The following is a 25,932-nucleotide window of genomic DNA, read 5'->3' as shown; positions in this document are numbered from 1 at the left end:
CTGCCCCCAAAGGCTGCCTTGCACTAAATCCCTGCCTCTAATACGTCTGTTGAGTTTTGACCTAAGCTGTGACCCCAGGCTCTGCACAGTTCAGCCTCAAAGCTTTCCAAGAGAAAAACAAGAGTTCTGTGAGGACAAAACAAACTGGTCCCCTGAAACAGCATTTGCCACCATTTTCCCTAAAAGATGACAGATGTCCCTGAGCTTCCAAGAGAGGGGCCAGCTGGGGTATTTTGAGCCCCTCCCTTTCCTGGAGCTGGGTTCTGAGATGCCCCAGTGGGAGCTCAGCCCCGAGGCCGAGCGCTGCCCCATCTCAGCTGCTGCACAGCTCTGCAGCAGCCAGGGAAACCTGCCAAATACACCTGCCTTGGCTGCTGGGCAGGAGGGACAAGCTCAGCACCTCCTGGTTTGGAGGAGCTACTCTGCTGTCTGTTCACAGGCATTGCCTGTAAATACTCCCTGGGAAGACCTCTTGGCCTAGAAGGGGAGGCCATACCTGTGATACACTCCGTGACATCCAGCAGAGCTTGGCCACTCAGTTGATTCCACTGGTAGCTGAACTCTTTCAGCAGTGATACTTTATCTACAAGTGAAACACATGTTTCTGCTCACTTTTCTGAGACCATAGGAGAAAGGACAGTGCAGAGGGAAAGGGTAGGGGCAACCCCATTCTATAAAATAAAGTACATTTCTGCTGGTTTTTGAATCCTTTTCTTCTTTCCTTCCAGCCTGCTTGGCAGGGATTTAAATTGCAAAAGAAAAGCTCTCCTTTCACATTTGTAAATGCAAAGTTGTCTGCTGTATCAGGAGCTATGTTAAAACATTTCCCATCAGGGACCTCAAGAGTTCAGTCACATGTACGCAGTGAAAAGATTTTGCATCCCAGAGCAAAAAGGAAGAACCCCATACTTGGGACACAGAAAGGCACCGAGTCAGGCAGTTCCTGAGTTCACAGAGCAGCTGAGGAGGAGAAAGTGGCAACTCCCCTTGAACACCTGCCTCTTCAACACTCCTATTTTCAGGCACATCTCCTCAGTGTGGCATTTTCAGAGCTGACATAAATCTGTGTGGCAAAGGAATTGAGAGCAGCCTTTGCCTATGTAGCTAACTGCTGTAGACATCTTGCCCCATGCAAAACAACATGTGGAACAAGGCACCATTGACAGCTGGGTTTATACCTATTTGTTATAAAGAAATGAACTTGGCAAATCCTAAGTTCCCCTTTGAAAATAGAAGACAAAGAAGAAAAGGGGAAAATAGGCAGCTAATGCCTATCATGTAGAGCATTCCCGGTGGCTGCTCTGCAGGAGCTCTGATGGGTCACTCTCCCTTCATGCCAAGAGCAAAGCTATTAATTTGGGAAGTCAAACGGGGCCCAAGCAAACTCCAAACCCCCTTTGCCTCTGAACTGTAGCAAAGCTGTAGTCTGGGACTTGCTCTTCAGACAGGCAGCACAGAGCCAAGGGCTCCTGGGACTTTTGGGAAATGCTGATCACGTTCAAGCCTGTTGGGGGACTGGTGCATAAGGACTGCACCTGCACAGCTTCTGGGGGATGCCAGCTGGAGCTTTCCACAGACAACAGCAGCTATCAAGGCACTCAGCACTCTCTTGTGTCGGAGAGACAGAGACACAGGTGAGGAGAGTCCATGCCAAGGCTCAGCCTTACCTAAATGAGCAATGGATTCTTCCAGTGCTTTCACAGCTGCGGCACGAACCCTGGGATCCTTGGAGTTCAGGTTCTTCGTTATTCCTTCCACCAAACCAATGATCACCGGGTTCAAGGCATCTTTCAGGACGCCTGTGATTTCAGCTAGCACGTCCAGCGCCTTCTGCTTCACTTTCTTGTGGCTGTCAGATATTCTCAGGACAAAATAATCAAAAATCTGTGAATAGAACAAACAACATGAAAGCTGAATTCACATGTCCTTGTTTGAAGAGTGGATGTAGCAGTCAGCAATGTAAAAGATGAGAGTGATCCTTTCTGTCAGGTCAGCACTTGCTTGCACAATTTCACTCTTTTCCTGTGGGCCACTCACTGGAATGGTGGCACAACCTCATGCTGCTAGAAAGATTTTCTTCTGTTTTTAAGAGGTTTGGTTGGGGACAGAATAGTTCCTATGGTATTTCACTCCATCTGTAAATCATTAAATCCATTCCATTTATTCATGCTAAAGACTACCTTTGCTTTAGAAGTATGGAAGCAGATGTTTACAATGCCCGGTTTTCTACACAGTTGCCTCAAGTACTGAGGGCAATTAGGATTTTGCCAAAACTATGGCAGGAGGAGATCTAAGTTTTCTTTTGTTTGTCTCAGCAGCAGTATCTGGAGAAGTGCAGGGCTCTGATCAACTCTTCCAGGATGCAGATCATTTCTCTAAGTAACAGGTAGACTTCTGGAATTTAATGAGCTGTACAGCCCTCATTAGAGCAGGTTCAGTCCCTTGACAGACACATCATCAGGCACCTTTTCTTGGAGAAAGGGGAAAAGCAGCTACTGGGAGGAGATGGCAGAGATGAGTCCTTAGCTGTTTTCCTCCTTTTCCAAGGAGAAAAAAAGACCCCCCAAGAAGGGTGAGCACTGTCTTTACCAAGAGGAATAGGAACAAGGATGGAAATGAGAGCCAGAGTTGTGCCTGTGCAAGACTAGATGGAGTATATGGAAGTATTCTTAAAAAAAACCTGGGTTTAAACCAACCCAGTCTGATCTTCTCTTCCCTAGGTAAACCCATTTTTGGTCTAGAGAATAATTGCCATGCTTTCAGTGGCTGGATTGCCTTCACTTAACCCAGCTGGGAGTAGGAGAGAGCAGCAGTCACACCAGCAGAAAATTCTGTCATCATCGATGAACAGCATCAATAGGCTCCTGCCAGACGTATACAGCTGGACTGAAATAACTTGTCCTGAAGCCTGGACCTGAATTAAATTTGCATGGGTAAGAGGGACCAGCGTGTCCCAAACAGCCAGGATGGAATGCCAAGACACACTGAATTAACTTTACTGCTACAGGCTTAGGAAAGGAGCTAAAGGAAAGGAGCAATGAAGATACACTACATACCTGGACAATGTTAGTGGAGATGAGCTGGGGGCTGGTTTTGCACAGGTCTTGGAGAAGTGACACTCCTTCCATGCGTGTCTGAAACCCCTTGGCCTCCAGGAGATTGTAAAGCTTCTGGAGCAGCTCCGTTTCTTCCTCAACCGGAGGTAACGTGACCTGGGCTTGTGAATGGTGTAGGAGGCATCCATCAGAGGTAGATTTCACCCTGGAAAATAAAACCAAATGAGGACCTGTTGGTGATAATACCTTCAGTAAATTGTGAGCAAAACATCTTCAGTAGCTTTTCTAATTATGTGATTTCAAGCTGGAAAATCATGAGGCTCTGAAAAACAACATGGACCTAATGACATTTTGGGAGACAATGTGCAAGGAACATTCTTGCCAGTGCTCACTCAGGAAAAGCAAGGATGAGATGCATCTGATCTATCTTCAGATGGCTGCCAAGGCACACAGGTCACATTGCTTTGTGGAGAAAGAGAGACACTACTTCCAAGTTTAAGTGGCTCCTCATATGGAATGTTTGTGTCTCATAATAAGGAAACTCATCACTCTGGAGAAGTGTCTCTACAACCAGGCATGACAATCTGCAAAAATAGCTCAGGTGCACCTGAACAGATGAACAGGGTCATATGTGAAGGATTCAGAAAATCAGTCACAGAGATAAAAACAGAAGCCAAACACCCCAGAACTATGCTCACATTTCATTTGCTTCCCTAGAGACTAGATCCACAGCTTAACAACCCCACTGGGAACAATTCTCCTGGATCAAGCTGTCTCTTCCATGAGCATGGAAAGATGCTAGCTATGCTACTGAGGCATGTGGTCACGTTCCTGCCACTGCTGAGCGTGACAGAGCTAAATAAATCCCCTCTGTGATCAGAGGAGAACAGCTACAAGTAGCTCTGCAACTGCTGTGAAGAGACAGCAAGGACCAAATTCCTGTCTTAAATGCTGATTGCAGCACAGGATGAAATAAACCAAACATGCTGTCCATCAAGCAAATCATATGAAGGACAGGAATATCAAGACAAAAAGTCCACATTGAGACACCTGTTGCCTGAAGTTGATCAGGAATTGCATTGCTACTTACTACTCAAACTTGATACTGTTTCAGGGTAAGAAAACCATGATTCAGCCAGGCCAAACCACATGCATGAGAACTGCATCTTTGTGGAATGGCATCCTGCTTCTAGACTGAGACTTCTCATCAAAACACCCATCAGGAAAAGACTCCACTCAGATGAAAAAAAAGCCCTGGTTGAATTTCCTTGTCCCAAGTCAGGCAGCAGAAACTTGGCCCTGTCATAGCCTCCATACCACTGCCCTTGCCACTGAACTGGATCGTCTGAGCTGCAACCAATGGGGTCTTTTTGTCTCTCAGTTGTGAAAACCCCTCCAAAGAAGTTGTGTTCAGTGTAATGCAGAAGTAGACTTTTTTTTATCATAGAGCATTTGTAGGGAAAGAGAACAATCTGTGTCACTGGCCATCTCTGCCAGAAAGATTTTCCTGAGGAAGAGACATGTACAGCTTGTCATGTGCTTTGTCACATCTGAATAAAGTGCTCAGTACCGTTTGCTAGAAGACAATGTGGCCTGGGGCTTCTTGGAGCAATCGTTCCTCTTCTTCACCAGCTCCTTGACAGATGGGTGTTCAGCCTTCTGGTTTTCCATCCCCTACAAAGACATAGAGAAACCCCATCAATCTTTAGAGTATAAAATAGGAAATTCCCTGCTTAAAACACAAGTTAGAACCAGGATCACTGCTACCAAGGCTTAGGGAAACATTTCCTAACTTGCAGATAGAAACAGCCCAGGGATTCAGTGATGCCAACTCTTTGCTTTCAATAGCCCAAGGCAGGCTATGGGTGCTACTAGACTGAGCAGCAGTCTAAAATCCCAAATTCATTAGTCTTCAGCATAAATGGGAATAATGCAAACTGGCAGGCAACAAGTGTTCGTAAACAACAGAAGCAACAGAAAAATCTGGACTCTCTGGGGGTTGGCCCATTGTGTTGGAAGGATTTGGTTCAACACTCACTCTCCCTCTGCCTGAACAAAGGCATGCTCCCTTCTGTAATGTCGATTAAAAAAATAAAATCCCTGCCCCCCCCCCCAAAAAAAAAAAAACAAACCAAAAACAAAGGGGTTTCCACTGGATGCTGCTGAATTCACCAAGATTTTTCCAGTTCCACAGAGCTTGACAGCAGGGCGGTATTCCCAAAAGACTGTAACTGTAGTAACTAGGATTGACTTGGCCATCTTTTGTAAATTTGGAAATTTTTAGTACTACTACTTCCAGTATCTTTTGCAAAGACTCTGTTCTCTTCAGAAGCACTATTCTCACTTAATTGCTTTACTGGGCAGAGGAGGGAGAGCATGGTGGGGGCTTACACTTAAATGTAAACCCATTTGCTCTCTTTCCCTTTCTTCTTTGTGAATGATATTGAAAATATTCCAAACCCCACTTTTTCCCTAATAACATCAATTTCTTTGTGGTTTGCAGATGAACAGGCTGAGGATTAACATCTCATTCCCAGGAGAAAAATGATTCAGTAGAAGAGGAATGAGATCAAGACAGATTGGGGATGTTTGATCTCACATTAGCAGTGGCAATACTTGCACCAAGGAGCCATTTCTACCGCCAAGCACTTACTTTCTTCTGCATTCTTGTCAGAATATCTTCCAGGTCATGGGTGGAAAGAGATCGCTCCAAAAGCATTTTAAATTTTTGATGATTGAGCAACATCTTCACCATCTCCTGTCCATAATGCCTAAGGGAGGGAGGGAGGGAGGAAAGGAAAGAAAAGTGAACAAACAAAGGAAGAGTGTGAACAGAAGAGGCTTATACCTTAAATTCATCATGTGCAATCCTTGCACAAGAAGGCATTACCTACTCAGCAAAGAAGGAGATTTGCCTCCACTTGACACTGCACCGTGCTGTCAGATGAACACAGGAGGCAAGAGGAGAATGTGGGCAACAGAAAAATACCATTTCACTCTGAAACTGTGGGTGTGCTCCTGTGGGATCAAAGGATCCCAGAGAACAAGCAAAACACATCTGCTTTGTTGTCAGAGCCTATTAGCAGTGTCTTGCTGCCATTGCACAATAATTTGCCTTTCTTTAACTGGCAGGGAAGCCAGGACAAAACACCTCCTGCATCCTATTGATTATTCTATACTATATGCATGCACAGGGGCAGCTAGTTGCTCTGGTGTTCTTGGCAGCTATTAATGGGAATTTCATCATCAGAGTAAGGGGACTTTGGTGGTTTGGGTTGATTTTGCCACTGGGAAACCACAGTTTTCTTCAAGAAGAAATTTGGAGGTCACTGAGCCACAGATAACAGCATTCTAGAAATCTGCAGACCAAGTTCAGAAAGACTGAATATGTTGGCTAAAGACCCCTGAAATATTTATAGGAATGTATTAAATTAATGATAAACAAATGTTTGGGATCCTTCAGTAATGAATATTAGCCAACACTTTGGCTTTGTGTTTTGCACCTAAAGACAATGAAAACTGTTGGACTGGCTCATCTGAGCTCTTTTGATCTCAGTAAAGAATCCTTCAAGCCATAGGAAGTTGGCAATGCTCATTTCTGCTGGCCAACCTCAGGTTACCCAGTACAGTCATTTGCCCAGGCAAGCCAGAGCAGTGGTCAAAGCACCAAGGCTGACAGAGCTCCAGAAGCCTTTGGACAATGCTCTCAAGCACATGCAGTGACTCTTGGGGTCACTGCATATGACCAGGAGTGTGACTGGATGACCCTGATGGGTCCCTTCCAACTCAGCATATTCCATGCTTCTATGACCCTTATTCACACAGTGAGGGAACTTCATATTTCCTTCAGTTTCCACTCTTGTGGGGTTTTACCTTTATAGCCAGGCACAAAAGGCTTTTCCTGTTTTAGGAGGTGAAATGAAGATCATTACCTTGTGTCCTGGTGACAGTCCTGAGCAAGCTTCCCTGCCACGTGTGCCAGCCTCTCAGCCCTGGCTGTGCCTGCCAGCTTTGTGACTCCAATTCTCTCCATCAGGGACAGGAGGAGCTCGGCCCCACACTTCCGCACCTGGGCGTGGCAGCTCCTGGGAAGGAGAGAGCAAACCCTGGGCCACAGGGAGAAGGAGCAGCAGCAGCACAGGCCTTGGCCAGAGCCTGCTCCCTGTCCTTGCTGGGGGAAGGAGGCCTGGCTTCTCCCTGCAACTTTAGACACCGCTAGAAGGTTCTGTCCTCAGGTAAACACAAAGCTAGCATTGTACAGAAGGACTGCCTGCAAGGCAGAGGGAGGAATTCAGTCTCCCTGCACTCTCTGATACTCAGCTCCTTTCACAGTATTTACTCTGAGAAAGATTAAGGAAATAGATTACACATGAATGATTTAGAAATTAAAGACACTTCATGCTGACCCATCAGAGGGCACCCAGTACACAGAGCTGCAGCGGGATTGAGGCTCTTTCCACTCATGATCCCCAAATCTGCAGACCTTTGGAAAAAAACAAATGCAGGGAAAACATGTTGTGGGCCATGAAGTTGCAGAATATCCAGCAATGCAGCCTGTTTCTTCTGTGAGGCTTGGCAATGGATACATCTGAATGTTTTACCCTATTCCAAAGCTGAGGAAAGGAGGGACAGGCAGTTTAGCCAGGCTGTCCTGTTCTAGAGAGTGTCTCTTGGGAACTACCAGGCCCAGCACCAACATTTAAGGCAACATGTGCTTCAACTGTCCCATGGCAGTCAGGCTGTGAAGGTGCCTTTAAAGTGATTCATCATCCCAAGGCTAACATGAAACATGAGTTTGAATAGAAAGTAGAGTTCTATGGCCAGGACAGTCATACAAGACTCCTTTTGGCAGGAGCTGCACCTGCTGTGCAGGCTGTGCCACACCCAGCAGATTGTCCCCCATGTGCTCCACGCCCCAGCAAGTACCCTCCTCCTTTCTCAAGCTAATGGCATCATGAGGAGACATGGTTTTCCCAGGGCCCCTGTGGTTAGTGCTGTGAAATACCAAACACCACTCACAGCTGCAATTGCAATTGTCCCTCTTGCCACAAAAGCACAAGGCTCTATCCTCAGCCTTTGCAGGCACTTTCACTTCCCCACCAGTCACCACAGCTAGGAAAATCTGACAGCCTGGGAGAACTCCAGGAAGCAGCAGGAAGCTGAGTCAGAGGAGCTTTCATTTGGGTATCAGGAAAAAGGTTTTTCACCCTGAGGGTGGTTGGGCACTGGAACAGGCTCCCAGGGCAGTGGTCACAGCACCAAGCCTGACAGAGTTGAAGAAACATTTGGACAACAATCTCAGGCACTTGGTGTGACCCTTGGGTTGTTCTGTGCAAGGCCAGGAGTGGACTCAATGGTCCTGATGGGCCCCTTCCAACTCCCCATATTATAAAGTTCTGGGAATCTGAGAACTAATAGGCTGCAGGTGGGCAGAAACAGGTGACAAGAAGAGAGAAATGATGTTGACTGGAGAATGAAGTCACTGAGTTCACAGAAGATGCAGCATACAGGACCCTTCCCTCCCACCATTCCCATTCTCTGTCTCATCCCTTCTCCCTCCCACACACTAGAAGGTGAAGAATATCACTAAAAGAAGAACAACCTACTTGACTCCCATATCCATGAGAGCAGTCATTGCTCGTGCAGGAGTCACATTCTCCACCATGATGCCCAGAGTCTGACTGGCTGCTTTCTGAACAAATTCTGGGGAGTTGGACACCATCTGCAGAAGGACCCGAGCAACCTCATCCACCTCAGAGTCCATGTTCTTCTTCAAGGTCGCAAAGAACTCTCCCAGAGTGACAATTGCAGAGTAGGACACCTTGGAACGGAGGTTGGCCACCTGGACAAGTCATGAGGGGAAACATAAGAATCACCTTGAAAAGAAAACCAGTTGCCTTCAACAGAAGTCCCAGAAAATGACAACACATCCCACTGTGTCCAGAGAAACATCAAAGTACAGTAAGAGCAGGAGAGCACAAGTACAGAAAGGCTTTTACTCTGGCACCAATTTCTGGTCTCAGACCTGCTTACTGCAGGCCTAAAAAAAATATTTCATTAAAGTGTTCTACTTAACCCTTCTAAAATGTTCATAGCTTTGATTTTAAGCCCTTTGACTAGAAAACTGAAGCAAGGGCTGCTTTCAAATCATAAAAGCACAAATAATAAAGATAGAAGAGTCAGGTGCTCCTGTTCAAAAAACAACACCAGCAGCTGAAGCACTCAGCCAGGAAACAGAAAACACAGGCTCAGACCCACAGACCAATTTGCAGTGTTGAATTACAGCTTGGGCAGAGACTGGGACTCTGGCAAATAACCTCATTAGTTTCTGCATTTGCACATTGCATTATAAATGCACCACACTCAAAGACAAGTGTCAGATACCCAACTTACCAGTAAATACAGCTACATGTACCCACAGATCCTACAGATAGCTGACAGAAATTAGAAATAGAAGGTCTAAAAGCAGAAATGAAGGTAGACCCTGAGCACACATGGAGATGAACAAGCACATACCTGCTCTACACACCATGTATGAAGTATGTGGGACAATTCAGAACAATGTTCTCACCTCGTTGGTAACTGCCAAGCAAATGTCATCAAGTCTGGAAAGCAGGACCTCGGAATGGGACCCAGCCAGGTGTTTGATGTTGTAGAGTCCCTCCTCCTTCAGCTCCCTGAAAGGCAGAAGATTATTTTTTTCTCTCCACCAAGGCAGCACCTGCTGAGATTATCAGGCTGGCAGCTCAGTCAAACAATGGGAGGTGCTTTTCAAGGAGTACTTAATTTAGTTATGGAAAAGGTTGCCACAGGATGATGTGGCTGTCAAAAGCCTACACAAATCCAAGAGGTGAATAGAGGGGTTTCAGAGTGGCCATTTAAGCAGACAGCCTTTCTGAAATCTCTGGCACATGATGCCCCCCTGGCACTGCTTCCTAGAAGCTGTAGACCAGACCAAGCTGCTGTTTCTTGTCACCTCCCTGTGCCTGTCCCTGAGACACAGTCCCACCTGGCTGTTTTTGGGGCATTTTCCTTCTTTGTCAGCCCCAGCAGGCAGTTCAGCACTGAGAGTCTGCACTGGCACTCTGGAGCTGAGTTTCCCCTCTGCCATCTAGGCCTCTCTGTCACCCCCTCCACTCCACCTCACATATTCCCCAAAAAAAGCAGCAGGATGTCCCAGAAGATTCCACCCCTGAGCAAGAACTGTTGAAACTCTGGCTTTTCCCAAAACCCCCTACCTAAAACAACCCCCACAACAGCAACATGTTATTTAAAAGGTGCAAACAGCACTGTCTCTCAGCACTTTGTGCAGGGCCTCAGCTACAGGCAGGAATGTGCGGCATCAGGGCTGCAGCACAGGGCTGGCGACTGATCCCACTGGCACCCCTGAGCATCATCTGGACCCCCTACACCTGCAGAAGCTCTCTGCACCTCACAGGACACCCATGAGAAATAGGGAAGAGAAAGCAGAAGAGAAAGGACAAAACAAAGGTGACTGCACAAGGAGATGCATCGTGGCAGATTTTTCATGCTCATCCCAGTGTGTATGGAGTCCTTACCCCTGTGTGAATGAAGCATCTACCAGGGAGAGATCAAAAGGACATTAAAAAGGAAACCAATATCACCTAACATTTGTAGGGTTATCACCTCTGGGCCTCCTTCTGCCTGTGTATAATTTTGGGACACATGGTGAGTGTTGACAAAACATCTCAGGCCCATATGAAGCAGTAAGAAGGAAAAAGTTGAATTCCAAAAGTGCAAGATTCCTAGAGGATTTCATTTCTTTTTCCTTCTCTTCTGCCATGAGCCCTTCAGGAGTAATGACAGCCTGAGGGACTGGACAGCACAACTCCCTGGAGGAACTCCCTGCAGCTGCTTCTGGGACTCCCATGCAGGAGGTCACAGGGAGACGCTGTCACCTGCCATTGCTGTCAGCAGTGGGGGCAGAGAGGAATCTTACTCAGTCCCACTGGGCCAGTGGCCCAAGGCACTCAAATCTCTACACTCAAAACTTCTGCCATCCCCTCAAGGTTTCCTTTGCAGCTCCATGGAGCAACAGGCAAAGCAAGGAAACAGCACGGAGCTGCTGCAGCTGGAGCAGTGCTGCAGAGCAAGGCCAAGAAAAGGCTGCTCTCAAATCTTTATCCTCTCACTGCTCTGGTTTCACGAGTGCCCTTTGTCCACTCTGGGCTCTCGGGGGCTCAGAGGTACTAGCAAGACACGATTCTAACCTACATTAATGCCAAGAGGGACACAGAGTGAACAAGGCCTTTCTTACCAGTCATCGCTGCTGAGCAAGGAGAGTGCCTCCAGCAAGGAGTGCTGTGGGTCTGGAGAGGCTCTGTCCTTCTGCCCATGCCCACGGAGCGGCTCCTCTCGGCGCTGGGCACCAGTGGCCGTCTGCGAGGTCACTGCAAGGAGAGGGTCGGCCATGGGCGCTGCGGCCCGGGCAAGGCACCCCGCCATGGAGCGGCCTGCAGCCCCATCTCCCAGCCAGGGTTCCCTGTGGTGCCAGCTGGCACTGGCTCAGAGACTTCCCTGCTCTCTGGCTCCTGGGGCTCCTTGCCTTCTCCCAGCCCCCCAGCTGGGCACAGCTCCAGGCTAAACCTGACAATTGCCCCGCAGCCCCAGCTCCCCAGGGCCACAGGTGCCACGGCCAGCGGCAGGTTCCTGCGGCCGCAGAGCTCCCGCTCCCTGCCAGACAGCGCTGACCAGCAGCACTCGCTGCCCAGGAGGGAACCCCTCAGTGCCCCTCTTGTCTCAGCACCCTGATTTCCCCAGCCCTGAGGACAGGGTCCCTCTGCAGCTCCCTGAGGAGAGACCTGCAGCTGCCTGGAGACATCCCCAAACCAAGCCTGAACAGGCCAGCCCTGCTGGGCCCGGCTCAATCCTCACGGAGCAGCTACCAGGGAACAGCCATACCTGACCCTTCCCACCTGACAGCGCCTCTGTTCCCACGGACTGCAAATATTCTAGACAGCAGGCAGCTGAGTGCACATACATTTTAGTATCCCTACTATTGGGAAGGGAGTACTTTATGGATGTTGTTCTTTCCAAACATCATCAATCTGTACTCTTTCAGAGGTGCACACTGCCTGTATTTCAAAGATGCTGAGGTGAAATTTGTCATCTAATGGATGTGTTTGCAAACTCAGCAGGTTCTAAGCTTTCTCTTGTGGAAAAATGTAATTTCCAGACTAGACAGTTGATTAAAAAGGTTTCCAAATGCACTCTGAGGATAAAAATATGCAAATACAGATCCACATTGTTGGCAGACACACTCTCTTGTTGATCAGTTGACCTGGGTTTGCCTTAATTAAATTTTATGGTAAGGAAAAAAACTTACAGGGTATGAAGAAAATCAGATGATAAATGCATTTCTTATGAAACCCATTTGTCATCAAAAGCACTGTCAATCAAAAATTTCATGTTGTGCACTAAAAAGCTCATTTTCTAATGTGTAGATGAAAACATTTCAGCTGTCTACAATGATGGAGTATAAATATTGCACAGAATCTTGATGAACTGCCCTAGACTTTATAGGGTTTTTGTGCTACCTTGCATATTCTCACCAAGTATGGAGGAACCATAACAAGAAAAATATTCAGACAGGAGCTAATCTGGATGTCACTGAGGTACCCCAGCCACTGACACCAGTGATGTCACTGCAGAAGTATGTAGGCATACACATCTGGATTCAGTATGAATGGAGAGCCACCTCAGGCTAGTTCTGGTCAATTCTGGGCATGGAAGCAGCATCACTAGAAAAGAGCATTGAAGTATCACTCCTAGCTGCCATCTTCTTATCTCACCCTGCTTGGGATCACAGCACAGGCAGGCTGCCCACAAAGGAGAGACAGGAGCCACTAGGGACTATCTGCTGTGTATTTCCTGCAGGCAGCAAACAGCCTGGGAGCAGCAGGCAGCCCCTCCTGGTGTCATCGGCTGCACACGGCCGCTGTATTTGCTGGGTGACACAGGAGGCACTGCTTGTTCCCTCTTGGCACTGCAGGCTGTGGGATGGCAGCAACGAGGAGCCTTCGGGCACTTCTGGGAGCAGCAGCAGCACGACTGCACCAAGCTGCTGACTGCCCTGCAGAGACAGCCCTTGCTGGGATAGCAGAAAAGCTGGCTGCAGAACTGGACAGCAGCACAGGCAGAGGGCCAGATGGTGAGTGAGCAACTGATGGTGGTGGTTCTCGCAGGTGCACGGTGAGCACACCCTGGCAGACAGCCCTGCAGCTCACCCTGCAGTCACAGCTGCCTCCTGGCACCAGTGCTGTAGTTTGGACTATCAGGATGGGCAAAAGCCAGAGCTTAGGCCTTTACACTACTTGATTCAGCTCAGCTTTCCAACAGAGCTCTAAGAACCACTGCTCCAGCACTCCCAAGCTGGAGTAACTCAAAAGTAGATTTGCTGTTCGTTCTCAGGACAGACTATGGACCCAAGATCCCAGCTGTGCTGGCTGAGGCAGGAGGCAGTTTGTACTCCTTGTGCAAGGAAAAACCTGTGTGGAAAAAGCTGTCATGGAGCAGGCTTACCTGAGGAGCTGCGTGGGAAGCTGCCAGCCCCATGGATGATGGGCCTATTGGGCAGTAGGGACACATTGTCCTGCTTCTTCAAGACCTTCTTCTTCAAGGCACTACCAGGGTGTTTTCTCTGCACTCTAGAAGCTGTGCCATCAACAGGTGGTAGGCTAAAGCCTGCAGGGACCAAAGAGGAGCTTCTAAGTGGAAGGCACTAGACAGGGTGATGATGGAAAGGGCGAGAAAACTTGCCAGAGCTGGGTAACATCTCTTTGTTATCGCAAAGAACTTCAAGTATAACAATGGCACACTAATATGGGAAAAAGAATCACAGATTCCTAGAAGAGTTTGGATTGGAAGGCACCTTTAGGCACTATCTAGTCCAACACCTGTGAGCAGGGACATCTTCATCCTGATCAGGTTGCCCAGGGCCCCATGTAAGCTGGCCTTGAACACCTTCAAGGATGGACCAACAACAGCTTCTCTGGGCAAACCCTTCCAGCTTTTCATCCCCTTCCTTTAAAAAAAAATATCTCTAATATCTACTTTAAATCTACTCTCTTCTAGCTTCAACCAAATTGCAGCAATGCTTCCCCTAAGAAACAAGGAAACTCAGTACTGCTTTGCTTTTGTTTTCCTGTTCCAGAGGCTGGCAGGGGAAGTTACCAGAGAAAGTGCAGATAACCTTGCGTGCTGCCCTGGGGCTGAGTGCTGCCTCCTGAGGGCCCTGCTGCCGCCCTCGGGCAGCGCTCACAGCCCTGCAGGCAGAGCCCCTCGGCCGGGATTCAGTCGGGAACGCTGCTTGCTCCTGGGGCAGCAGCAGAAGCACTGCCTGGGGCTTCAGCACAGCTCTACAGCACCAGCTCCTCAGCAGGGAGTGGCAGGAGAAGGATCTCTGGTGTTTTCATGAGAAGGAGTTGCATTTTGTTTCTTCCAGGTTGCACCCTGGTTGAAAAGCATTCTTTTGGACTCACCTTGCCTGGAGGCTGCTCTCCAGGAGAGAGTCTGAAGTTCCAGTGTGCTTTGCAAGACAGAATTTTCTACTCTGAAAGACTTTCGAGGTGAAGGGGGGAAACTAATATTCTGTTACTGACTCACTGAGGCCATAAGCAAGACACTTCATGCCCCTGTATTTTTCTTTCAGAAACAGAATTAAATCCCAAGCAAGCTTCCACTCAAATGCAAGTGGAACAGTCCCCCAGTCTGACTGCAACACTGTGCAAAGGGCAAGCAAGTGGTCAAAAAGGACCACCACAAGTGTAGCCACCACTTACTTGCTTCAACTTCATCCCCGGGCTCAACTGTCTCCAGAATGGGTTGCAAGGATGTTTTCCTTTGCCTCCTTTTCTTCATCTCTCTCTCCAAATGCTCTGCGTCCTTCCGCTCTAAGTTCTTTTGAGCCAACATGCACAATGCAGCACGGATCTAGGTGCAATGGAAATGCATCATAGACTGTAAGGAGAGACACACAAACCAGACACATCTCCTCAGGAGTACAGAGTCCAGAGTCCACAGAGTGCCATAGGTTTCAATGCAGCTCCATAGACATTCCAAAAGTTTCAGAGGAATGTCTCCCGTCCTCACCTTGGCAATTACACACAGCCAGGTGGAACACTTCCGTGCCACAACCTTACACTGCTCCAACTGCAGCCTATGTCAGGAAGCCCTGCTTGAAGCATGAAGGTCATAGGAGTGCTCCAAGACAGAGGAAGAGCTGACATGGCCAGTGAGCAGGCAGTTCAGTTCCTACAGGCCATGGCAGGAGAATGAAAACCATGTGCAATATCCAGCAAGGAGGGGTAATTAGCTGTTGCTTAACACTCATGGCCAGGAATTGCAGCTGTTTCTCACTTCCTGGCTTCTGAAGGACTCAGCTCTAAAGGACTCTGAAGGACTTGGTCTCTGACATCAGGAGACCAAAATGGGGAGTCATATGAAAACAAGCTGCAGAAACACTGCTGTTAATGAGCAGAAAACTTGAGAATGAGAGGGCTGTGACATACAGCCAGAAAGGTAACCAGGAAAAATCAAACTCTCCCATTTTCTTTTGCAGACTTGCTTACACACAACATTAGAATCTTTGCTTCTCTGCTTCCGAGGATGCACTTTGCTTACATTCACTGATGTGTAGCTTATTCTGTCATTCAGAACTTCTCTAAAACAGCCTTTGCACATAAAGAATGCTTCTGACATGACCTTAGCACCATCTGCAAACCAGACACCTTGGCACCACTGGAAATAGCCAAGCAATTGCTCTCTAGTTGTCAAATATATTCCCAAGAGAATCCACATTGCCCAGGAGAGGATGATTATGATTTTCAGTGACATTTTGGGCCAAGCACTAAACAGCCACTGGAAAGGAATTCTGCTCATCCCTGTCCTTCTCTCTTACCTTTCCAAAACCTTCCCTCAGGTCTGTGTCACTCGTAAGACCAGGATCAGTGTGATGATCCATCTCCTTGGCCCGGCTCAGTGGGAGGCCTGGAAATGAAAGCAAAGGTTTGTGTAAATCTCTGGCAGATGTCAAGCCCCCAAAACCACAATGCTGGACAACAGGCAAGACAGGTTCCAGATTGCAGAGCCCTCAGAAGACACAGAGACTGTGACTGAGAGCAGCAAGGTACAATGCCTAGAGCCTCTCCCAAGGGATGGGCTACTGGCAGCAGACATGACATTACTCTGCTGGCCAGCAGACTGAAACCTGCTGCATGATGAAGGCCCCAGCCCCTGGATGCTGGAGAGCCTCTGTGTCTGACAGAGATGGGCAGAGATGGAGATTGCTCTTGACAGCAATTCTTATCTGCTCTTATTCATGCTGATATTAGTAAACATCTTCTTTTGGTTCCTAAAAGTCCCAGGTTCTAATACCTGGATGCATTTAGATCAACATTTTCTTCTCTTTGTTGGAATATTTTAGCGGACATGCAAAGAAAAACTTAGCATTGCAGGAGTGTTACCCAAACATGAACTGTGTTCTTGACACTAGATAATTCATTTTCCCCAAGGATTTTCCTTCTGAACTGTATGAGAGTGGGCCAATTTTGGGCTAGCCTGACTAAAGGCTGATTTTCTAATTGCAAGAAGAACAATGGAGCTCATTCTGAAATACTCTCCAACAGAGCTGTTAGAGCTAAGAGAACTAATTCTTTACATGGTTTCACAGAGGGTAAATTCATACAGCAGCCAAGCAGTTTGAGAGGAATCCCTGTCCTAAAACTGGATTCCTTCACCCTGTAGAATGCTTCAGTCAGTAATAAAAGTGGGCCAGCTAAGGATTAATGTCATAGGTCATTTCTAGTCCAGAATGAGTCCAGAAAAAAAGTCACCTTCCTTACTGAGCAATACTTCCCCCTAGCTGCATTAAGCATTCCAGCTGCACATCAGCAATTAAGGAGTCATTCCAAAGGGGCCGTACCCAGGATTTGCCAGAACTAACCCTGAGCAAAGGGATCAGGTCATCTGATCCATTCTTCTGCATCAGCAGAATTATTTCTTCAAGTCTCATCTGTCCCATCATGACACACCCAGAGATGGCAGAGGAACAACAACAGTGTCATTGAGGCTTTCAACTTGAAAGCATTGGCTGACCCAGATGCACCAGAGAGTGCATTTTGTCTGGCACAATTCCACTTGTCAGGGATTAGGCAAGGCAGGGAGGGAGGACAAGGCAGAAGGCATCTCCTCCCCCAGCCTCAGTCTGCAACACTGACACAGGCAGAGAGAGCCAGGGAAGAGATTTGTCATGGTGAACCTGCCATAGGTGGCTTTGGGCCACTCCTGCTCCTGCCACTCAACAATTCACACTGCAGGAATTTTCACTGCACCACCAGAGAACACTCCCAGTGACTGGACTCTGGGAGAGTCCACTGAGCCCGTCAAGCAATTGAAATGCATTTAAAGAAATTTTAAAAATAATGGGTTTTAATCAGGCTTTCCAAATGTCACCTCTGAGTCAAGACCACAATGGTCATTTTAGGACAGACATGCCCTGTACCTACCAGCATGTTCAGAGTTCTCCTCCTTGCTTCTGCTGTTGGATCTTGGCCTGCAGAAAATGGAGGACAATGAACATGTGAGGAGGTAGAAAGAGAAGGGAGGGAATGCCTGTACCATGAAAGAAGGAAAACCGCCATAAGATGGGCACTCTGATGAAGGAGGAAATGCAACACAGAAACACACCAGGATGCAAAGCTGATTAATTTTCCTTAAGCTTTCCATTGCAGGAGTCACAGAGAGCTGGCCAAGCTCTGTGTGAAACAATAGCCAAGTCCAGCAGAGGACTCATCTTGAGGTGCTTTGAAGCCCTGCCTCCTCTTCCCCACCACCACCTCTGCTCTTGGCACATTGGTGTTGGCTTTGACATTGTGCTGGGTCATCATAGATCGGCAAAATGGGGAATACACAGAGGTTTGCCTAAATACATGGGACACCTGGCTGTGCAAAATAACCACACTTTGGGATGGGAACACACAGGTGAACAGCACACTGCAGCAGCAGCAGACACCTTGGCTTACCTCATCTCCTGGGACTCCTGGGATTCCAGCTGCGGAGAGATTTGCAGAGAGTCCGCAGCACTGCCAAGAGAGGGACTTACTGCCTTGCCTATGGGGGGGATCAGAGGTGGTCCCAATGACCCCTTCTTCATATCCCCTCCACTGGAATACAGCAAGGAAGCCTGCAAAGAGTAGAACACAGTGCTCAGATCAAGCATGCAGCCTTGTCCCTATTCATGCCTCAAGACATTTAGATGTGCATTTAATTGGGACCTGGCAGGAAAAGACAAGGAAAACTGATGGAGCAGCTTGGCCCAGGATGGGGAATGTTGACCTAGGAAAGGAAAGTGGTGAGGGAGATCCCAGGGCACACATTTGGCACCTCTCCCATTGTGCTCAGTTTTCTGCATTCCCAGCTGGCATTCACATATTTGACATCAAAATGTTCTGAGGTGCCACTGCCTCCACCTGGAGGACAGGATGTCATGGGAATGGGTTTAGATCACTATTCTCTCCCTGCCCCTAAGGTACCTCACAGCCAGTGCTGATCTCCAGTCATGTCCCCACAAAGCCATTCTGCAGGAGGCCAAAACCTGCTCTTCTCAAGCCCCTCATTTCTTCTGCTGCTGCCCTTCCCTCCTACACTTCCCCAGCAGCCTTTGAGCCCAGATGCTGCTGCTGAGCTCCCGGGATGCTCGCTGCTCTCCAGCCCCCACACATCCACCATCTCAGCCTCACTGGCTTTTAGGATGTTCAGCAGAGCTCCCCGCCCTGCTGCTCTCTGCAAGGTCTCTGCCTGCCCAAGTTCCTCCAGGGCCCCCATGCCATGGCCAGGAATGGGAATGGAGGCAGCAGGGGCAGATGCACACTCTTTGTTTGTATCCCATCATTTCTGGGCCAGCTAAAGAACCAAATCAGGACCTGTTCAGCTTCAGTGAGAGGGACAGTTCCTGTCAGGGAGACACTGGGCCCTTTCTCAGCAAGGCTGAAATCAAGTATCCAAGCCTTTGATTGGACATTTTGTCTACCAAAACTCTTGTTCATCTGCCTCCTCCTGCACCCCATGGCAAACTCAAAACAACTGCAGCTCCTGGCCCTGCTGCCAAGGCAATTGTGTGCCTGGGCTCTGGGCTGCTCTCCCCACGGCCACTTCCCACCCTTTCCCTCTGGACAAAGCCATGCCACAGCACACAGCTGCCCAGAAGCTGATGATGTCTAGAAATAGCAGCAGAGACAACTGTGCAGAGGGCATGGCTGTACAAGTCAAAAGCTGAGACAACCTGGAACTGACTTTGCAGGACTGCCTGCTCCAGCAAAGACCTTGTTCCATCCCAACCAGACACAGCTGACAAAAAACACCACCAAGACATAGACATGGCTCACAGATACCCATAGGTTACTAAATCTAGAAGGACAGCTTGTCCAGATTGGACAACTTTAGCTGCTCTGACTGCTTGTTGGTGTTTTCTCAGCCATGAGACAGAGGAGGAACCACAACAGAGCCCAGAAACCATTCAAAGACCTCTCCTGTTATTGACACATGCTGAGGATATGAAGTCTGCACTCCACAGCCACTGCAGAGACAGCCTGAAGCACAGTGTCCAGCTGAGCTCTTCTTTGGCTCAGCTGCTTCCCTGAGGTCACACCACAGGAAAAGATCTCCAATCTCTGCCTCCATCACATAAACTGAAAATCTACTGCACAGGACATAGTTTGGTCTCCTTACCTTATAACTTTTTCCTTCTGAACTCTGCTCCTGGTGTTTTCTACTGTCATTATCATAGCCAGTGCCAATGTCCTTGTTTTCTTTCTCCATGCTGTACATTTTATTATTGTTAGAAGAAGGAGAGCTGATCCTGATGGGAGGCAATGGCTTTGAGGGAAGGAGCGAAGAGGGACATGGCCGGAAAGACGTGGAGAAAATGAACCTAGTCACGCCTGCAAAGTGGAGGAATTTTCACTGCACCACCAGAGAACACTCCCAGTGACTGGGCTCTGGGAGAGTCCACTGAGCCCATCAAAAAACTGAAATGCATTTAAAGAAATTAAAAAAAGAATGGGTTTTAACCAAGCGTTCCAAATGTCACCTCTGAGTCAAGACCACAATGGTCTTTTTAGGACAGACATGCCCTGAACCTACCTGCATGTTCAGAGTTCTCCTCCTTGCTTCTGCTGCTGCATCCTGACCTGGAGAAAATGGAGGACAATGAACATGTGAGGAGGTAGAAAGAGAAGGGAGGGAATGCCTGTACCATGAAAGGATGTAAACATTCTTAGCGTGGGCACTCTGATGAAGGAGGAAATGCAACACAGAAACACACCAGGATGCAAAGCTGATTAATTTTCCTTAAGCTTTCCATTGCAGGAGTCACAGAGAGCTGGCCAAGCTCTGTGTGAAACAATAGCCAAGTCCAGCAGAAGACTCATCTTGAGGTGCTTTGAAGCCCTGCCTCCTCTTCCTCACCACCATCAGTCATTCCTCAACTTGCATCCTAACTCCCCAATTCTGCTGTCTCTCCTTTTGGAGCCAAGTGGCTCCTACAGCCACACGGAAGCAGCAAGAGCTGCTCAGCTGAGACATGAGACTGAATGGAGGGCAGCTACTTTTGTACAGATGCCAAAGCTTGACTTTGCCTGCTCGTGCCTAAACCTGGTGACAGTCTCATGCTACATGTGGTCAGAGCACTGCTGTCTCCGAGAATGCTATGACACCTCCTGGCTCTTTCCAGAACAAAAAGGCTTTTTCCAACTCAGCTGCAAGGGGAGGATATTCAGATTGCACTTTAAAAGCCCTCCCAAAGATTTCCAATTCAAATGATACTTCTGTGTCTCCTTCTTTATTGTTATCACTCGGATAAGCTTGACAGCTATATTTTCTCTCACATAGCCAAGCCAATATCTTTCCATCAGGTACGGTCCTATAACTCTTGTCTACCACCTTGCCTTCTTTGATCTTAAGCCCAGATCAAAACATTAAACATTGATCAGATTATACATCTATACCCCAAAACTTCTCTAGCATCTCATTTCACAGTGGAGGCCCAGGCACAGAGAAATTATTCCTGATGTTTACAGAAGCAGCACCTGAATTTGCAGACCCCTCTCCAGTAGCCAGTATTGGCCCATACATAATCTCATGGGTGCAGAAGTTAACAGTCAAGAATGACAGCATTCAAATATCTGCAGGACCCAGACCCAAGCAATTCACTTCCCAAAAAAGAGCACAACCATTACAAAGGGAATCAATAGCCAAGTGCAGCAGAGGACCCATCTTAAGGTGCTTTGAAGTCCTGCCTCCTCTTCCCCACCACCACCTCTGCTCTTGGCACATTGGTGTTGGCTTTGACATTGTGCTGGGTCATCATAGATCGGCAAAATGGGGAATACACAGAGGTTTGCCTAAATACATGGGACACCTGGCTGTGCAAAATAACCACACTTTAGAATGGGAACACACAGGTGAACAGCACACTGCAGCAGCAGCAGACACCTTGGCTCACCTCATCCCCTGGGACTCCTGGAATTCCAGCTGCGGAGAGATTTGCAGAGAGTCCGCAGCACTGCCAAGAGAGGGACTTACTGCCTTGCCTATGGGGGGGATCAGAGGTGGTCCCAATGACCCCTTCTTCATATCCCCTCCACTGGAATACAGCAAGGAAGCCTGCAAAGAGTAGAACACAGTGCTCAGATCAAGCATGCAGCCTTGTCCCCATTCATGCCTCAAGACATTTAGGAACGCATTTAACTGGGACCTGGCAGGAAAAGTCAAGGAAAACTGATGGAGCAGCTTGGCCCAGGATGGGGAATGGAAAGGGAGATGATGAGGGAGAGACCATGGCACACATTTGGCACCTCTCCCGTTGTGCTCACTCTTCTCCAAAAGTGGCTACATTCCCAGCTGGCATTCACATATTTGACATCAAGGTGTTCTGAGGTGTCACTGCCTCCACGGGCATTTTGGATATCACGGGAGAGGCTTTAGATCTCCTTGCCCCTAAGGTACCTCACAGCCAGTGCTGATCTCCAGTCATGTCCCCACAAAGCCATTCTGCAGGAGGCCAAAACCTGCTCTTCTCAAGCCCCTCATTTCTTCTGCTGCTGCCCTTCCCTCCTACACTTCCCCAGCAGCCTTTGAGCCCAGATGCTGCTGCTGAGCTCTCAGGATGCTCGCTGCTCTCCAGCCCCCACACATCCACCATCTCAGCCTCACTGGCATTTAGGATGTTCAGCAGAGCTCCCCGCCCTGCTGCTCTCTGCAAGGTCTCTGCCTGCCCAAGTTCCTCCAGGGCCCCCATGCCATGGCCAGGAATGGGAATGGAGGCAGCAGGGGCAGATGCACACTCTTTGTTTGTATCCCATCATTTCTGGGCCAGCTAAAGAACCAAATCAGGACCTGTTCAACTTCAGTGAAAGGGACAGTTCCAGCCAGGGAAAAGGTCTGAGAGCTCTGCTGACAGCACAGAAACTGAAAATTGACCACACTGCACTTAGCTTGGTCTCCTTACCTTATGTCCTTGTCCCTCTGAACTCAGCTCCTCTTCTTTTCTCCTGTTCTCAGCATAGCCAATGCCATCTTTCCCATTCTCCTGCTCTCTGCTGCATATCAGGCTTGGCTTGGTAGAAGGAGAGCTCTTCTGGATGGGAGGCAATGGCTTGGAGGGAAGGAGCATAGAGGGACTTGCCAGGGAAAACCTCTTGGCAAGAGGGTAGCCAGACAGGCCTGCAAAGTGGAGACACAAAATATAAGAGAAACCAAAATGCAAACCTAAAGCATCTGAAGCTCCATATCTCGTGGGACCCATTCCCTGCAAACTTCTAAACAGCTGCACAGGGCTACATTCTCTTGCTGGCAGACACTTGAGGCAGGCCAAGGGAAAACCCTGACCCACTTCCACAGAGCCACCACAGGAGCACCCTGGCCTCTGGGCTGCCCTGGGACAGCAGGGAGCCCAGAGCCCTGTGCTCTCCAGCAATGGCTCAGCTGCACATGCACCCTCCTGCTCCTCTCCCTGCCCCACAGCTGAGCAGCCCTCCAGCTCCACAGGCACTGGCAGCAGCACAGCTCATTGCAGGGGCACATGCAGGGCACAGCTGTTCTCTGGCAATGTGCACAGGCTCTCTGGGCTGCCACAAGACCCTTCCTCCCACCAGAGATTGGCCCAGCTCCTCCTCACCTCTGTGTGAGGCTGAGCCATGCTCATAAGGGAAGAAGTGAGTTAGGTGAATTCCCACCTTTATCATTAACACATCTAATGGGTGTGGCACTCAAGGGGAAGAATTTTTAATTTTAGAGAAAATTTATTTGAGTTCATTTTTCATGGAACTAGCCTGCATTTAATTCCTATGAATAGTATGGAGTTGGCAAGTCTGAAGGGAAAAGGCGAAGGTTCCAATGATAAGAGGAGAAAATATTCCTTCTTCAGTCTGGCCTGTGAATCCACAGGAAAAACCCACACCGCTGTGACTGCTATTTCTGTAAACCACCAAGTCCTGTCAGCAACAGGCAGGCCTTATTGGTGTTTCTGTAGCACTGTAATACCATCCTCAGGGTTGGACCTGACCAGCAAGCAGAGGAAGAATGGGAAATTTATCTGTAGTGAGACCTGACATTGATGGCAAGGAAAGCAACAGGACTTGCATCTCATGACCATGTCCAATCTGTGCTCAGCTGTGGCCACAGTCCCTGTCCTGGCTGACAGTATGAGTGATTTGGCTGCTGTCAAAAAGGAGAAAGCAGAGTAAAGTAATGACAGAATGTTGTGATGCCATGGGCGTCCTTGCAGGATCATCTGTATCTGTCAGCCACCTACTCTGACCCAGAACTGAGCACCATGGAGCAGTTTTTCCTGAAATATGGTGGGGATTGTTTTTCCATTTGGCTTCAGCCTTTCAGCTCCTTCCTATCCTCACCTTTTCCTTCAGAGGTTTTTCCTTTTCCAGTAAACTCCATCTTTGAACCCGTGCTTCTGCCTGGCAGAAGGATCTGGTTTTGAATTTGGGAGCACTCTCAGTGTAGCCAGCGACAGGAGCTTGGTGCCCAGCCTCAGAACAAGGCCGGGTGACTCCGATCGCCAGCGCTTGGCACAGAGAGGCAGAGCCAGACGCGTCTGCTGCCGCTGTGGCCGTGCCAGCCACAACCTTCACAGCCTTCACAGCCCCAGCGTGGGGCTGCCCCTTTGTGACACAACAGCCCATGGGGCTGCCCCTTTGTGATGCAATAGCCCGTGGTTCTCTCATTTCCATGGCTGCAAAACCCCACCCCAACTCCATCCCTTTCCCTTCCCTTCCCAAGGGCAGCCAGCCTTAAGCCCAGCCTGGCCATGCCTGAGGGTTTCACACTGTCTAGGAAGTAAACCCTCTCCAAAGCTACTTTTCAAGTCCTTTATTTCTGTAATTCCCACTCAGTTCTGGGTTGCAGCTGGTTGGTGTGGGAATTGGTTAATTTCTCTTCACATCAAACAAAGTGCTGGGACACAAAGAATGGCACCAGGGGGTGGAAGTAAAAGCAGCTCTGCACTCCCCAGTAGATGAGCCCACAATTCAGCTGGCCGATAGCTTTAGGGAACAAATTGACCATCCAAACATTCCAATTTTGCTCTGCTTCATTGTTCCAGGGGTTTATTTCCTGCTTTCTTGATTGCAGAGACACCCAAACCCAACATAAACATCATCTTCCTCAAAACATTTCTGACCCTGGCAGTTCCTGACAATTCAAAATTTTCTTCATAGAAATAGCACTTGGCAGGTCATTCTAAAATACTCTCCAACAGAGCAGATAAAACTAATCATCCTTGATTTGGCAGAACTAAGCCTGACCCACGGGACACATGGGTCTGATCCCTTTTTCTGCATCTGCAAAATTATTCTTCAAGTCTCATCTCTCTTATCTATTCAAAGATCTCTGCATTAGATGCCCCCAGTGTTCAGCGGGCCGACATGATCAGTGTATCTGTAGGGTGTAATTGGCCATGCAAAACTCTCCATTGTTGTGCAAGGAGATTATTCCTGTTTTCTTTCCTGCAGACACACCCAAACCCAACATTACAACACCTGCCTCAAAGCAATTCTCATTTGGACTGTCCCTGAAAATTCAAACCTATACTCAGAGTGTTTCCCTGTCCCCAGGGACAGGCTCCAAGGCTGGGCTCTCACCTGCATGGAATGAAGAAGAGCTGCTGCCCTTGCCAGTGGCTCCGGGGTCTGGCAATCAGCGCTTTGAATGCAGCTTTTGTACACACACTGCCTCTCTGGGCCAAGCAGCATTCCTGGACATTGGCAGCACCTCTGCAGGCCAACATCCTCCAGGCACAGCTGCAGGAACGAGATTGCAGCAAGTGCTGGCTGAAGGAGTCTCCAGGCTGCAGCAGCCCTTCACCTCCAGTGGAATCATCTTGTGCTGCCCTGAGAGAAAGCAAAGGGGGTGACTGGCTCTTTGCAGATGAGGGTCTCCTCCATGTGCTGCTGCTCGCTGGGCTGATACAGCTGCTGGTGCCCTCCCCTGCAGATGTACCAGGAGCCTGTCTGGAAAAATAACACTGCCAGTGCCAGTGCCAGCCACCCATCCCTGCCATGGCCCTGCCCGCAGGGCGTCCTGCCTACCAAACTGCTCCAGTCAGGTGATGTCAGACACCATCAAAATACATTCAAACTATGCATTTTACACATTCTTTCCAAATCGTGGCCATGCAGTCCACATGCTGGAGGCAGACTGCTCTTGGCAGAATGGGGGAAGCCCCAGCAGCTGCTCTCCCCATGGCTGGATGGCCATGGCAGCAGAGCCAAGTCTCTCACCGTGCCCACTGCTGTTGGGACCCAGTGCTTTGGACATGTTCTCACTGAACTCAGACTTCTGCTAC

General features: G+C 48.6%; 2 protein-coding genes across 2 annotated transcripts; both read right to left on the bottom strand.

Moving 5' to 3' along the window:
- Positions 1-423: 423 nt before the first annotated feature.
- Positions 424-8,869, bottom strand: LOC135292929 (TOG array regulator of axonemal microtubules protein 2-like). The gene is made up of 6 exons (XM_064406978.1): positions 8,663-8,869; positions 6,989-7,141; positions 5,710-5,827; positions 4,627-4,730; positions 3,057-3,261; positions 424-1,884 (listed from the first exon to the last, which is right to left on the bottom strand). Exons 1-6 carry the CDS (start codon positions 8,818-8,820, stop codon positions 1,441-1,443), a joined length of 1,182 nt encoding a protein of 393 aa, XP_064263048.1. The 5' UTR covers positions 8,821-8,869; the 3' UTR covers positions 424-1,440.
- A 4,010-nt stretch (positions 8,870-12,879) lies between these two features.
- Positions 12,880-21,733, bottom strand: LOC135292909 (uncharacterized). Its single transcript, XM_064406966.1, has 9 exons — positions 21,577-21,733; positions 20,217-20,263; positions 19,803-20,014; positions 18,098-18,258; positions 17,582-17,628; positions 15,976-16,064; positions 14,858-15,008; positions 13,599-13,760; positions 12,880-12,947 (listed from the first exon to the last, which is right to left on the bottom strand). The coding sequence occupies exons 1-9, from the start codon at positions 21,705-21,707 to the stop codon at positions 12,880-12,882; spliced, it is 1,068 nt and encodes a 355-aa protein (XP_064263036.1). The 5' UTR covers positions 21,708-21,733.
- Positions 21,734-25,932: the final 4,199 nt, after the last annotated feature.

This window comes from Passer domesticus, unplaced genomic scaffold (genome assembly GCF_036417665.1).
Source record: "Passer domesticus isolate bPasDom1 unplaced genomic scaffold, bPasDom1.hap1 HAP1_SCAFFOLD_58, whole genome shotgun sequence".
NCBI classification, from domain to species: domain Eukaryota; kingdom Metazoa; phylum Chordata; class Aves; order Passeriformes; family Passeridae; genus Passer; species Passer domesticus.
Note: the sequence above shows the minus strand (reverse complement) of the source record. Positions and strands in the feature narration are given on the sequence as shown.